This window comes from Lycium ferocissimum, chromosome 4 (genome assembly GCF_029784015.1).
Source record: "Lycium ferocissimum isolate CSIRO_LF1 chromosome 4, AGI_CSIRO_Lferr_CH_V1, whole genome shotgun sequence".
NCBI classification, from domain to species: domain Eukaryota; kingdom Viridiplantae; phylum Streptophyta; class Magnoliopsida; order Solanales; family Solanaceae; genus Lycium; species Lycium ferocissimum.
In genome coordinates, this window is record NC_081345.1 from 31,496,939 (window position 1) to 31,513,250 (window position 16,312).

The following is a 16,312-nucleotide window of genomic DNA, read 5'->3' on the forward strand; positions in this document are numbered from 1 at the left end:
ATCAGAAAAAAAGCTAAGTAATTTTTTTTTATTAAAAAAAAAAAGACTAAATGAACTCTTTTTTTTTTATCAGGAGGGAGTATCATTTTAGAGTGAAGAGTGAAAATGAAAAGAATACCAATCACCTTCAGTTTCAATTTTTTTTTTACAGCACTAACAAATCCATGTTTTATTTATCTAAAATATAAATAAAAAATTAAAGCGTATTCTACGGATGTTGCATCTTGGTATTATCTTAGATTCTGAAAAATTGTGTATGCATTTTGATGTCAAGATACATTTCCACTCGTGAACAATTTGTGCTCTGAACCATATCAAAACTTTCTAGATTAAAAGCTAATACTAGCTTTATTTTCTTTTCTCTTTTCACAAAAAGAGAAGATCAATAAGAAAAAGCTGAATGGCCGAAATTTGGTACAAAGTGGGCAGTCGTGAAGGAAACGCAGCAAGCGTGGACCAATGGCAGGATGTCGGATGGTGTACCACGTGTTAATTGCTTTTAGGTGAAATAAAGACCACATATGGTCGTTACAACTCATTCCTAATTCCTCCCTCGTCTCAATTTATGTGTCACCTTTCGAAATTGATATTCAAATAAATTTTTTCTTTAATTGTATTTCTTTCATACATTTTTTAAAGATTTTAAATTGTCAATAATTGTGACTTATATAGTCTTTTATGTAGTTTTCAAGTATGTAAATTTTACTTCAGAAGACTTGAAGATTCCATGTCCGAATTTATAATCAAAATTAAATTTTTTACTCGTAAAATTTGAATTGTGCCATGTAAATTGAGACAGAAAAATATTAAATAGGAGTGTTAGATATCTTATTAGCACCTTTTTTTTTTCTTTTCCAATTGTGATGTTCGAAAGGATTTGCGCGCACTTTCGCGGATTCATTATGGTGTTCGAACTAGTTACGCACATTTTCGCTAACTCACTAGCTTGTTATATATTAGCGTCCAGGATGCTGAGTACCAGATTTTAACCGATAAACAAAATCATCTAATGTTCTTTAGTGTCTGTTAAGATTAGACCTAACCCTGATGACTTTTGACATTTTATTAACCACTAGGTCACTGTATTGTCAAATTTCCATTGGAACTGGTCAAGGACATAGAGCATCTGAAATATGTTGGCTGCAAAAGGATGAACAAACGCAGACTTGATGACGACCTCATTTTTATGTCTGATCAATAAAGGCATTTAGACACGTATCTGTTATTTATTTGATACTAATAATTATTTATTTGATGCTAATAATATGGTAGTCTGTAGGCAGACGAAAGGTGGCAAGTAACAACTAACAAGTTTGCCACAACACAGACTGTGAATACTACGTTACTATTAATAATATATATATTAATCTATTTTATGGGGAACAAAAGGTACTAAGAATTAAATATATCAAGACGATAAAGTGTCACTAATTAATCAGAATAATTTATCAGCATGATTAAGGGCAACAATTATCTATATTCTATTCCTTGATTAAGTTTTCACCTTGAGGAAGTCTCCCCTCTGCATAGTCATTTCTCATTGTCATATGTATTGTACATGTAAAATAATTTTAAGAAACAAAGCTATGGCTGGAAAATATAATTAACAAACGCCATCTGTTGTTGCAAAAATCAGTAGCTTATGTACATATGACCATACAGAACATACAAAAGCGACTAATACAGTATTAGCAGACTCGATCTCTCCATTTGCGTTTAGTTCTTGATTAGATCTTCCCGTGGATAGCGTCTTATCTTGCACCCTGCCCAAAGACTGGTTACGTCTGTTCCTCCTTGAAGGCGCATGCGATTGCATTAGCTTTGGACGCTTTACAACTCAATAAAATTATTCCTTAAACAAACGGTATCCAATATGTAGATATATACCATATGTTACATGTAGCTACGAAACTAAGACACATACCAAAGCACACCATAGACTTAAAACACCTTCAGTTGAACTGCCTAAAAACTTTGCATCCAACTAGAGTTGAAACAGCTTACATAATAATCTATACCGGTCACCAGCGATCAGCTGAAACTAGAACCTCACATTAGAGGATAGATTCATACCCTTCTTCTCTTCGCTCTGACGTTGATAAGTTACAATTGCAGCAACAAGTGCTGCAATTCCAAACACTGCTACGGCCCAAGCATTATGTAATATTACAATATCACCGACCTGCAGAAACAAGAAACAATAAGTTTAGGATCCTTCGTGGAACTTGAGAGAAGACCATTCAACTAATAAAATGAATGTGTAGAATACGTAGACCCCTTAAGCTTGACAAAAAATTTCATCTGGACACCGTAACCAGGAGGGATGACCTATTGAACACGTGATATAAGCTGAGAATGTGCCTATTGAACTCATCATTGATTGTAAGCCAAAACATTGACCTGACCTGAACAAGTACATCCAACCTTTCGTCTTCATTCATAATCAAGAAAGACGGGATCTAAAGGCACACAATTCTTGATTTGTTTAGAATTCTGAAGGTAAACGCGTGAGGGCACACCCAAAACCAACCAGCTTCTACCATTTCACCCAGGCCCCGAGACCCACCTACTCCAGCACTACCCACCCCTCCTTCACCCGCACCCAAAAAGAAAAATATCAACTTCTTTGCTCTGACGAAGTACCGGCGGAGCCAAGACTTGAAGGTTTTATGGGTTCGGGATTCTAGTCCTTTTGAGTTGGGTTCTAGATTAATAATTTATGCATATTAAACGAATTTCTTAAGACAAATACAATGTTGGAACCAAATCAAATAGGTTATTCGAACCCGCTTCTTACACTCTAACTCCACCCCGAGAAGAAGTGGCTGCTTAGACAACTTCTTCCTCAAATGTTATAGCCCCACATCCCTCCTACCGTACCAACTATCTACATGTACAGACCATATTGACTTTCAGCTATTAGACATAAATTGCTACATCAGACCTGAAAGCTTTCAGACAAGAACATGAAGCAAGATCTTACGTTGTCTCTAGAATGCAGGATAGAGCTTGGTTTTGGTAACGGTTCAGCAACCAATATATAGAAGAGGCCCATAACTCCTGCACGCCTTTGATCACTGCTATAGTTTGATAGTAAAGTCAGAGTCTCTCCCTTGGATATCTTGACAGAGCCAGGTGTAGGATAACAAGTGGACATCCCAACAATATAACCGGCTTCATTTCCTGGTTCGTTTCCTTTTCCATAGATTGGAAGTGATGAGCATATAACCCGTTCATCCTGAACCAATTTTTTAGTGGAGAAACAAGAAACGGTAAGCAGCAGATCACGCTTTCCTTTGATGTATTGAAACACCAACTTCAAATAGATATGCTACAAATCATTACCCTTACCTTCTTCACTAACCGTATTACTGAAGTTAATTGAGGATTTTATTGTTAATACACCCATACAGATATATACCATACATAGAGAAAGAAGGGAGGAAGCAGTGCTGCGTAGCTCAATACAACCGTTTTAATTAGTAGAAAAGGAACTTAGTAGCCAGGGTCTCATATCCTTGTGAGCTCCATGTGTAATTTCCTTGTTCCAAGAAGATCGAATAAGGACTACCATCCACTAATCAACTCACAATGGAGTGTGGATTTGTATTTCAAGGAAGGCAACACCATATCAACTAATTTTTGTAAGTTACCCTACTAGAACTTCCCTACAAGTTATGCAGTTCGAAGAGGAGAAACCATTCACATATATTTCTCAGAATAGACTTTTAAGTAAATTATCATCTCAACCGCACAACAAGAAAGAGACATTGAAGAGGAAACAAAGCAACTTTCTACAATTGTTAGGATCTAGATAACAACTGGAATCAACAAAATGAGTCCATAATAGTTTGACGCTTGTAACCAACTTTGCCTTAAGCTCTACCAATTGGCTTCCTTCAGGTCCTTAATCCGTAGACTGATTTTCAAGGAAACTTGACTGTTGGGTCCGGAAAAGCTATACAAGCATGTGTTACTTTCTTATGCCAGGAGAAAAGGAGATCAAAGAAGTATGGGACTGATACATGAAGGATCAAATTATAGAGACGGTGGATCGTAAGAGATGGAAGAAAAGGAAACCTCGGAGACCCAAAGACCGGGAAGTCCGCACCGTGCAGCGTAAACATAAACAATAATTTGATTGTTTTCATCACCTCAAATACATTTGAAGCAGGACGTGTTGATATTGTGTAACCTCTCTAAGATACAATCCATCAAAGTTACAAGTATCACCAAGAAAAAGTTTATCCTAGGTAGATGAATTACGAAAATAAGAAGTCATGGAATAAACTAAAGAAACAAATTTTAACATCTCAACTACCTCTCCAAGGAGGGTCGAACCAGCCCCACCTGCATGCTGGTGAGCAACTCCATAAATAACATCTCCACCATTAGGCAAAGTTACACTTACTTTTTTTGTATGGATGCATCCACTATTAGCAACAGCAGCAGAACATGACTCGACTTCATATTCAATCTGTATCAAGAAGTTCAACCAAATTATTGGCTTCAAATATCTAGGGGATAAAGGCTTCAAAAACTATGCAACTTATGAATGCAATTACCATTCATATTTCACATCATATTAGATAATCTGCAGAACGTAATAACATAGGCAAATAGTTGCATAATTCCTAGCTCCAGATGCATCTTTCCTGGCATTGTTAAAATGTTATACACAGAAGCATCAATTAGTATTACTCTTTTTTTATAAGTAATATTGCTCTCTTATTTCATTCATCAATTGGTGGATTGAGTGATTGAAAGCAAATAACCAAATTAGAAATTTTCATTACCTGACAGTGATGTCTTGAAATAGGTCCTGTTGATTCCCGCTTTTTCCATGTATCAGTGACATCAAGTATATAGATATTAACAGGGATAATGAAAGCATGCCAATCAACATATTTGATTGTGTACTTCAGGTACAAACTTCTTTTTGGACCCTGAAGCCCTTCTCTTGTTCTGCATCTTGTTTCATCATGACAACATCTCATGCCTCCAATGTAATTCGGTTCTATATCTCGGTCATACTCATCCTTTGTAACATTATAAAGATCACATCTGCATTCTGTGCATCCCAACCTATCTTCGGAGCCTCGGGTCTCAATTGCATGTATGTTAAGCAACCATCTCTCTTCATATCCAGGAGGTACTTCTACTGGATTACCAACTTCTATCCCATAAGGGTCTGGAACATATGTTACTGTTTTACGAGTTTCAGACCCAAGGCCAAAATATTGAGAAAGATCCCTCTCACATAGTCCTGAGTTCCTCACTACAATAAAATCCGATTGGTCAAACCCCAGATCGCTTGGGTACTTTGACATCTCCAAACCTTTTCGTTGATAGTATCTTACAACAAGCCAATGGTGGAGATATGTTTCGTGAAGGGGGACCGGATTCCTTGACTCATCAACTACTTCAGCATCGAAACTTTTGATAGCAATATGGCCTTTAGGGAAATCGATGTTGTAGTAAAATTTGTTAACAACTAATCCAGGTTCGAGCACAAAATTTGGTGATAGGAAACTGGCAGTTTTCACCTTGTTTTCATTTCTTAGTCGAGTCTGTAAACTTGGCCCAATTTCTGTTAGCAGCAGGACTGCCAGCACAAGCAACTGGCACTTTGAATTGAATGTCATCTTTTTCACTTTCCCAACTCACTTCTTGTTAATATATCTGGCGAACATCATTTCAACAAGTTAAAAGTCCACAGGTTTAAGTTCTAGAAGTTTCTGTAAGTTAAAAAGGTCTTGTTAGTTTTATCATCTGACCAAACAATAGTTCCTAGACAGATTACTTCATTCATGGACATTTGTCTATTATCTTGTTATCGCTGATTAAACAAAAATTGAAGAAAACATTAGACAGGCCAGTCGATGCTAGGTATATGCAAAGGGTGTCTTTGGTTCGAGACTATTTCCCACCAACATAGAGAAATTGGAGAAGTCATTTTCTTTACAAATATCCTCACTCTAACTCCATATCACTTGCTTCAATCAACAATTTTGGCATTAAATGTCCCTCTCTAATATGAAAATTTTCCATTATAGAAACTATCATACCACCTACAAGCCCAACACAAAATGGCACTAACATTAAACTTTTTCCATATAAATTTATTTTTCATACAAAACATTTTTCCATAACCGTGGTGTCCGCACCAACTTGCGCACACCTCAACTTATTTCATGGTACCTACTATCTCCCACCAACACAGTTCCCGCCAACACAGGTACCAAGTAGCTCTAGCCACAAGCTTGGCCAGATAAAAACTAAACTACAACCTCATAATTCTCAACTTACTTCATTGACCGCTAGGCCACATCTTGACTAATTGTCCATGGAAAACATGGAGTCGAAAACATGTTCATCCATACCAAACACATCAAAAGGAAACATAACGAGATGACAGATAAACTTAGTCAGCATGATATTCATATTCCTTTTATCTGTCAAGAACAATGATTGAATGCAAAGCTCAGAGAAAAACTCACCTGATAAGATGCTGTGTAGCGCAAAAAAAGAACCCCAAAAGCACGAATTTTTCTCTTCGAAATGCATACGTAGATTTCTCAATCCAAAGTTGAAACAAGAATTTTGAACTTTTTTTTTTTTTTTTTTGGATATATATAGAAGTTCCAGAGCTAAGACGGCGACAAGCCGACAACTGACTCCATTCACAGGAATAAACGTGTCACTTGGAAATAGCCCTGAGTTAGTGACATTATTTTCCATGTCTTAACGGCAAGGGAATGAGAGGAAGACAAATATGAATTGTCGTTATATACGTTTGTTTTATTCCCTCTCCTCTCCAGTATGTAAAATTTTGACAAAACAAAATTTATCTTAATGTCGTGAATACAATGAATGTAAATATTGATTTATTACCGTTGCAATTTTCTGAAGTAGCTTACAAACAGCTTTTGAAGAAATAAATTAACTTATAAGCAGTTTGCAAATAGCTTCCTGAATAAACTACACTTCACCAAAAGCTTTGCAAGTAACACCTATCCTTCTACAAATGAAAAATTAACCGATAATTTTCTATATAATTATATAAAGCCGGCACATAGACCCTGTGACGTGATACTCTCCTAAGCCAGGATTGCTACTTATCTAATTTTCTATATTTTTGCATCAGTTCCCTTAATTTCCAATTTTTACATGTTTAATTGAAGTGCCTGTTCGGTCCTAAATGTGACTGTTGGTTGTCCTAATAAAAGTGACTTCTCGTCGTTTACCCAACTTTTCAAACCACATTAACTATTATGGTAATTTATTTTTCTCAATCCTCTTATTTATTCCCCTCACTCCTCCTCTTCTTTTCACTAATCCTCTCCATCATGTCTCTTCCTCTTATTTCCCATAGTTTAATACATTTTCTAATCAATCTTATTTGTTTCTGGAATTAAATCCATGTATATGATAAAGTAAGTACTCTCTTTTGTTCTTCCAGCAATCTGAGGCAATATTCTTTATTTTCTGCTGGGTTTTGTTCTATTTTCCTCCGTTCTTATATGCTGTTTTTGTTTAATTTTGGGTCTAGTAGTTGTGTTTTGATGCTATTATGAGTTCAAGGTTGCTCTGTCTGATTGTGTTGGTGTTTTTATCTCTCCCTACTCCGGCCAATATAAAAAAGTTTACAAAACAGAGGAGTTTAATAAATTGTGAGTTAAGAACCTGATATTGTCTACACGGTAAGTTGACTTGACTTTTATCTTTGTGTCTATCTTCATTTATTCTGATTAGTGGCATGGTTTATTGTTGTATCCTTTAATTAGTGCTTATATTTTGTTCTTCACTATTGTTAACTCATTTTTATCTGAGGCTGCAAGCTTTTGGTCACATTCTGTTGTTTAATACAAGATTATAGCATTTTCCTTGCTTTTTTCTTTTCAGCCGACTTTTTTTTTTTTGGTTCTGCTATAGGCTAATGTTATAATGGATGAATCTATATCCATAATATAATTTAAAGTTGGTCTATAAGGAAATTATGTAGAGGTTCTCTTTGATCAAGAAAGTCATTTATCTATTTTCTTATTTTGATGTTTTAATTTTTATTTTTCTTTATTAAATATTTAACCTCTCTTTAACCGTTGTTCTATTCGAAACCTCATTCGGGATCTCAAAACAATACGATGTTCAAGAAATCACATCCTTCGTACTGAGTAAATCAATCTACTTGGCTCACTTGGCACTTATAATCACATCCCCTACCCAACACCACCCCCCCCCCGGCCACATCTCTCTCATAGTTCTTTAGCCAATAATCCTCCTTTTTGGCCCTTTCTCCTCCTATCTCTTTTCCACTCAATTCTCTCCATTCTTCGTTTTTGGGCCTTTTCCAATTTCTCCTCATTTATTTGTCATGTTAAAGAAAACTCCAAAGCCACTATCAATTATGTTGTAAACTGAAACTATTTCTTTAAATGACACTAGATTCTACAAATTCTCATAGATCATAAGTCTTAACTATACAATTACACCAATTAGAATTCTACAAATGTTACAAACAGTTTCTAATCCTTCACATCCTTTATATGCACATCCACACACCTCGAACATAAACAAACAATGATCAAATGCATAGAATTTTGTTTTTATATATAGTTAAATGCACCATATAAGTGTTTCGTGGGTCTGATCAGTCTGACTCACATTTTCTTTCCCCATCTGCTTCTAAATTTTTCTTTATCTTCTCTTTGAATTTTTGGAGGTAATGTTTTTGTTGTGAATAACATGATGAAGTCATGTTTGTTGGCTAATTTTTTTTGAATTCTTGGAGGTAATTTTTTTGTTGTGGAATAATATGATGAAAGTCATGTTTGTTGGCTGAATTTTATTGAGTTGGAATCTGCGGTGCTTATTATTATAATAATTAAGGAAAAGAGCAACACACTCCCACATTTTTTTTCAATCTCTCATTGTGTCCAAACATCCGGCAATTTCGACTTTTTCTTGTTCTCTTATTTAAAGCATTTACATTGTAATCGCAGAATTAAATTAAAAATAAAATTGAAAGAGGTTCACGCCGTAATTGTCAAATTACGTTAGTTAAAGGAGGTGTATTAGTCGCTTTCTATTTTTAAGTCTCCAAATTTGTAGTTCCTGAGATGTGAGCTCTGACATTGTTTATCACCTTATTTCTTTTCTCACAATTAACTCTTGGTTTATGTACAATGATATTTGTTGTAGTTATTCACTGTTTTTGCAAAATTACTAGGATGACGAGGTCGAAGTTTATCTCAAAAAATGTTTATACTTGTGATTTAATCAATTTATTATTAAGTTTTGTATGTGTACCGATGCAAAGGTTATTTCTATATTGACTAAATTTATAGAAGGACTAATCGAAAATTTCAACGCGAAGCGCGAGCAATAACACTAGTTAATTTTATATAACAAAGAAAAATACAGGATTTCTCTTCCTCTCCAGGTTGTTTCTCTATCTCCATTATTGCCTAGTATTTTTGTTATTTCATAGTAACACTTGAAATATTTAAATTCATTTTGATATTCAATTAGTAAAATATTCAAATGATGTTAAGAGGGAAATGAATACTTTTTTTGTGATTAGAATATTGACATCTTAAAAAAAATACAGCTATGCTCTACGCGCATGTTAGCTAACGTACACCAGAACGGGTAAACCATGGGGAAAGGGAAGAAGAAGACTCAAAATTCTCAGGCTAAAGGGCAAGGAAAAGGGCGAGGCTGTCCCAGAAAACTTCCATTAACTATGATTGTGAGCCCAGTAGGAGCTCAAGTACACGTATCAACCAGTAAAGGTGAAACATCGGGGTCCAAAGAAACCCCAATCCAAGCTGTGGCGAGTACTGCGATAGCTGAGGTGGAGGTTTCCTCAACAACAGCGGTAGCTAAACGGTTACAACTCACCCCTCCCCATGGAGGTTTCCTCAACAACAGCGGTAGCTAAACGGTTACAACTCACCCCTCCCCAATCTGGTGTAAGCAATGGAACAATTGAATTTGGTGGCGATAACATAATACCTACTAGGTTTGATAATACGGCAAGAGGAAAAGGCAAAATTGACCCTGTGGATGCAATTGCTGATTGAGAACAATAGCCTACTTGGGTCAATTTATTTAAGAACAATCGATCAACTACGACCGGTATGGCTATAAGCTATGTACCCCCTCAGATTGTGGACGGGAAATTGGTGGCGCAATTAGACAGGGCTGAAGTTCAGCCTGAGATTCAGAAATGGCAGTGTGCTCTAATTGCCTATTTCCTTGGGGATACACCTAGGTACAATGTCATGAACAGGTATATCTCGACCACTTGGAATAGTGTAGCAGAACCAGATGTATTCTATCACGATGATGGTTATTATGTGGTTAAGTTTCAATCTATTGAGGATATGCATACAATTTACTATGGTGGCCCGTACGCCCTCAATAATCGACCTATCATCCTGAAACCTTGGAAACCTGATTTTGACTTTAGTGTAGAATTCCCCTCTGAAATTTCTCTATGGGTTGTGTTTCCAAAGCTTCCTATGTGCTATTGGGCTGGTGGGTCTTTGTGCAAAATTGCTAGGCTGGTCGGTACTCCTATCTTTGCGGATGAATGCACATCAAAACAAACTCGGATATCGTATGCTAGGATGCTTATAGAGGTCAATGTAACTAAACCTCTACCTACTGAGATTGTGATCTTAGATCCTAATGGAGAACAATTCATTCAAGAGGTGGGGGCATGATTGGCAACCCGAATTCTATGATCAATGTCTGATGGTGGGGCATAAATGTGCTTCTCAAACTCAACCTAGACCTCATGTGGCTGCTCAACAGATCAAGCCTGCTAGAAGAAAGAGGAGGCCAAATGTTGTTACACAAACATGGAAACAGAAGGGACCAATTCAGATAAAGGAGCAACAGCCTGCCCCCAAGACTACCGGAATGAGTACTGGATAACAACTTGCTCCTAATGTGAGTACTGAAGTGGTTATTGGGCAACAACCTGGTCCAAATATGACAACTGGAGTGATTACTATGTAGCAGCAAACTCCAAAACAACAAACACCAACTATCCTGAGTCCCCAAACACAAAAAAAAGCCTGATCCAACAACTAGTAACCTTGTGTTTAATATGAGTAACTTCCCAGTACTGAGTAAGTCTCCATCTCCTAGTAAGTTTACAGTGGGGCAAGTTCTATGTGGTACCAATGCTGATCTTCCTAGGTCCCCTGAAGCAGGGCTACCTTTAGTTACTCCATGACTTGGTTGTGTTAGAATATTCGAAGGGTGAATAAAAGATACGAGCAAAAAGAACTAAGACAATATATTCATAATAAGGGTGTCAACCTTGTGTGTTTAGTTGAAACCAGAGTCAAAGTCCATAAAGTATCTACAATAGTAAATAACATTACCTATAGATGGGACAGTGTCCATAACTATGCTAAAGCTCTGAATGGTAGGATATGGATTCTCTGGGATCCCAGTTGCTATAAAGTTCACTTGCTTGTAGAAGATTTTCAATTCATTCATTGTCTAGTGAAAAGCGGATCAGATGGGCTTTCATGGCATATCACAGTAGTTTATGGATTTAATTGCTTGGAATAAAGAAAATCTTTGTGGAAAGGGTACAACAGATACCTAGTGGGATCATGGGCCCTTGGCTCATCTAGAGAGATTTTAATGTTGTATTATCTCCAAGTGACAGATTCTTGGGTAATCCTGTCACCTCAGCTAAGGTTCAAGACTTTTCTGAGTGTATTCAAAATGTGGATTTGACTGAGCTAGCTTGGAAAGGAGAATTCTACTCATGGTCTAATAAGCAATCTGGGGTAGATAGAATTTGGAGTAGGATTGATAAGGCATTTGGAAACTTTGATTGGATTTGATTGGATTATGTAATGGGGGCATGTACACACTGGTTATGATGTACGTATGATATCTGACCATTCTCCCATGGTATTAAGGTTGTTACCAGCCCCTATATCAGGCAAATTACTATTTCGATTCTTTAATATTTGGGCTGACCATATGGAGTTTCAGGCACTAGCGACAAGAGGATGGAGGAACACTTTAGATAACTGGAAAATGAGAGCTATTTGGCTTAAGCTTAAAACACTTAAACCTCAATTTAAAGAGTTGAATATTAAGTAATATAAGGTGGTAAGACACAACATTGCAATATCCAGAATAAAACTAAAAGAGGTGCAAACAGCCTTGGCTCCCAATTGCTCGGATAGGTTAGTTGCTCAGGAAAGATCCATACCACAGCAACTGGAGAAGTGGTCTATGGTGGAGGAGAGTATCATGAAACAAAAATCCAGGGCTACCTGGATTAAGCTTGGTGACAGTAGCACAAAATACTTTTCAGCAGTAATGAAAGAGAGACTCAAAGAAAACTTATCTGTGAGCTGATGTCACTGAATGGTCAGAAACTGTATGAGCCTAAAGTCATTGAACTGGAGATCATTGCATTTTATAAGAGTTTGATGGGGTCATCAGCAGCTTCCTTGCCTGCAGTAGATAAAAGAATCATGCAACAAGGTCCTTGTCTAACTCATGATCAACAGGTGGAGATGTGTAAAGAGGTGACTGACCAAGAGATATGGGAGGGACTTAATGGGATTGCTGATGATAAAGCTCCTGGTATTAATGGATATACTGCTTTGTTCTTCAAGAAGACATGGGGAGTTATTAAAGAGGATATATGTCGTCATCAAAGACTTCTTTAGAACTGGAAAATTATACAAGGCTATTAATTGTTCTACCATCACTTTGATCCCAAAAATAACTAATCCAGTAACAGTCAAAGACTATAGGCCTATTGCTTGCTGCACAATTCTATATAAGATCTGTCACACCCTTAATCTGATAGGGTGTGATGGGCACCCGACCCTTACCTAGGGCCGAGCGAACCCGCAGACTTTCGTAATACACATAATCATACTGGGCCCGCAGAACGTGTCAAAATGCAGAAGGGAAATTTTCAAAAAAACATCATACTTTTCGTCTTTTTCAAATCAAATAAAATCTGTAGTTATGGCGAATCTGTAACATAATGCATACTGATATATCGGCTTACATAGCCGATTACAAAACAAATACGCAAGATAATGCATAATAATATATCGGCTTACGTAGCCGCTTACAAAACCGACATATCACACACACGACACCGTTAACGCAAAGTCTCTACCAACATCTCGGATACCATACAAACGCACTCGGACTCGGCGGCACTCACGAGGAAATGGAGCTCGCCAATCCGGTGAACGTCCTCCGCTAACATCATTTACTTATTCGGGGTACCGCGCGGCATGAAACGCACCCCGAAGAAAGGGGGTCGATTTTAATATATACGAGTATGCAAAGCGAAATACGAAAACGGAGTCATAATCGAAGTAAAGTGCACCGAACGCGAGCATAATAAGCCGAATACCAAGGTACTTACATCCGACCTCCAAATCATACATAAGCGGTACAAAAAGGCAAATAGGATAATCGAATGTCAAAATGCTTCGCTTTCTTTTGAAAAACATTTACGCTCGTATATACGGAAAATCAAACGTACTACGTACGGGCCGACATTAACCGATTGCGAGGAACGTACGGCCCGATCCATATATAACATAATAATCATAAACGTACCGTCATATTATCACACATCATATCACATATCATATTGTATCATCAGATCATCACATATCATATCATCAAATCATCACATATCACATACCGCATATACACACATACTGCGGTCAGGAACCCAGCGGTAATATCACATATACACATATACCGCGGCCAGGAACCCAGCGGTAATATCACATATACACATATACCGCGGCCAGGAACCCAAATATAATATCACATATACACATATACCGCGGCCGGAACCCAAATAAATGTAACAACGAACGCACGAACGAATCGTGAGTAACCAAATACGCTTTAAAACATTTTCAAAGACTTAATAGGTTAATCAAAACGAACCATCGATTATAAGCCACAACGGTAGTCAAATCGATTTTCTTCCGAATACCACCCGGAACATATCAAACCGAACTTCAGAAATCATAGTCAATCGGAATCATAAGTATACGAATCAACATTTCAGACTCAACAAACAAATATATAATCATACTCAGGGGTCGAACAGGTAGTCATATTAAGTTTTTTTCAAAAAGTCGTTAGTACTACACAAAGAAAAGTCGCGGGACCCACGGACGAGCGTCAACCCAATCCGGGTCCGCCTACGAAAATCATAGTCATCCTATGTTATCGAATCATTTTTACAAGATCATTCTGAGATAATTACTGGTAGAATATAGGAGGTTATGCCCTACATCATATGTGAGTCACAGTCAGGGTTCATCCTTGGCAGGAGGATCTTTGATAACATTATATTGGCTCATGAACTGGTCAAAGCTTACACTAGAAAACATATCTCAGCCAAGTGTATGATTAAGATTGACATGCAGAAGGCCTATGACTCTATGGAATGGGTTTATATGGAGCAAATATTGGAGATGCTAGGGTTTCCTACAAGATTTAGGGGTTGGTTGATGCAATGTGTGACAACTGTTAACTACACTAATTTAGTTAATGGTACTCCTACTACACCATTTGATGCTGCTAAGGGACTGAGGCAAGGAGATCCCATCTCCCCCTTTTTATTTGCTATTGTTATGGAATACCTTAGTAGGAACCTCAACACCCTGAAATTTGATAAGGCCTTTAAGTTCCACCCTAAATGTGCAAGACTAGGTATTACACACCTTAGCTTTACTGATGATCTCTTATTATTCTCAAGAGGTGACTTGAACTCTAGTGCTGCTTTGCACAAGGCTTTTATTACATTCTCTCAAGCATCAGATCTTCAGGCTAACCTGAACAAAAGCTCAGTCTACTTTGGTGGAGTGACAACAATAGTCCAGGATGACATCTTACAGCATTTGGGATACACTACTGGGGTTCTACCTTTTAAATACTTAGGCATACCACTATCAACTAAGAAACTAATTGTTCTTCAATGACAACCTCTTATAGACAAGATCACCAAGAGAGTGACTTCTTGGATTGCTAAGAAACTATCTTATGCAAGGAGGGTACATTTAGTTCAGAGTGTACTGTTTGGTATTCAAGCCTATTGGGCCCAACTATTTATATTACCTGTCAAAGTGGTCAAAGCTTTAGAGGCATATTGTAGAAGCTATGTGTGGTCGGGTATTAATACAATCACTAAGAAAGCCTTGGTCTCCTGGGAGAAAGTTTGCACACCCAAAGCATCTGGAGGACCGAATCTCACAAACTTACAGATGTGGAATCATGCTGCTATCATCAAGTTATGTTGGGACCTGGCTAGCAAACAAGACAGACTTTGGATAAAATGGATTCATGCATATTATGTTAAAAATCAGGAGTTTGCAACTATGGTTATCCCTGGTCATGCTAGTTGGATGGTTAGATTTTTACTTCCAGAAGTTACTTAGATATGGCAAATGTTGATGTTCAACCTGGCAAAAGCTTCATTAGAACTATGTACTTGTTGATGCTAGGTGATCTGGAAAGGGTCAGATGAAAGTGCTTGATTTTCCAAAATGCTGCAAGACTAAAATCTGTATTTACTATGTGGCTGACCTTACATGGACGACTACTTACATCTGATAGGCTCATTAAATGGGCATTGGATGAGGAACCACTGTGTATCCTGTGCCAGCAGCGTCATGAGGATAGAAATCACTTGTTTGTTGGTTGCACCTTTGCTATCCAGTTATGGAGCAGATTGTTTAGCTGGATTCAGAGACAGTTCTCACCTGCACAAACATGGGAGAATCATCTAACTTGGGTATTGCAATGTGGTAAAGGGAAGTCTCACAGAGCAAGGATTTTTAGAATGGTCTATACTGAAGGCATTCATTCAATCTGGATTGCAGGCAATCAAAGACTCTTTTGAGAAGAGAAGTAGAGATGTTCCAAGTATTGCACGTGAGATTGCCTATATCTGTAATGTTAGAGCTCGTGCTGGACTATCCTCTACTATTCAGAGTTATCAGTTTTGAGCTAATATGTACAGTCCCTCTATATATGTAGGCTAGAGTCTTGTAATGTTTTTTTTTTTTTTTTTTGTTCTCTTTGAAATAGTTAGCTTTGATGGCTCAACTACGATGCTGTAATGGTCCTTATTTGGTGATTAATAAAACTGTTGATTACCAAAAAAAATAAATATATATTGACATCTTAAATGTCTCAATAAAAGACAAATAGTAATATTATTATATACCACAAATAGTACTATTAACTAAACATGTTTGATAACTTTATTTTATTG

The 16,312-nt window shown here is 37.2% G+C and overlaps 2 protein-coding genes across 4 annotated transcripts; one reads left to right on the top strand and one right to left on the bottom strand.

The window, feature by feature from the left end:
- Positions 1-1,842: 1,842 nt before the first annotated feature.
- On the bottom strand, positions 1,843-5,923 carry LOC132052292 (uncharacterized). Of its 3 annotated transcripts, none has more exons than XM_059443775.1 (4): positions 4,797-5,923; positions 4,412-4,477; positions 2,984-3,238; positions 1,846-2,182 (listed from the first exon to the last, which is right to left on the bottom strand). In XM_059443775.1, the coding sequence occupies exons 1-4, from the start codon at positions 5,643-5,645 to the stop codon at positions 2,042-2,044; spliced, it is 1,311 nt and encodes a 436-aa protein (XP_059299758.1). In that variant the 5' UTR covers positions 5,646-5,923; the 3' UTR covers positions 1,846-2,041. The 3 variants fall into 3 exon arrangements, with proteins under 3 accessions (XP_059299759.1, XP_059299758.1, XP_059299757.1); XM_059443774.1 differs by having other exon boundaries at positions 1,847-2,182; positions 4,322-4,477; XM_059443776.1 differs by lacking the exon at positions 2,984-3,238 and having other exon boundaries at positions 1,843-2,182; positions 4,322-4,477.
- An 8,395-nt stretch (positions 5,924-14,318) lies between these two features.
- On the top strand, positions 14,319-16,043 carry LOC132053931 (uncharacterized). Its single transcript, XM_059446024.1, has 5 exons — positions 14,319-14,954; positions 15,036-15,443; positions 15,540-15,553; positions 15,652-15,829; positions 15,918-16,043. Exons 1-5 carry the CDS (start codon positions 14,319-14,321, stop codon positions 16,041-16,043), a joined length of 1,362 nt encoding a protein of 453 aa, XP_059302007.1.
- Positions 16,044-16,312: the final 269 nt, after the last annotated feature.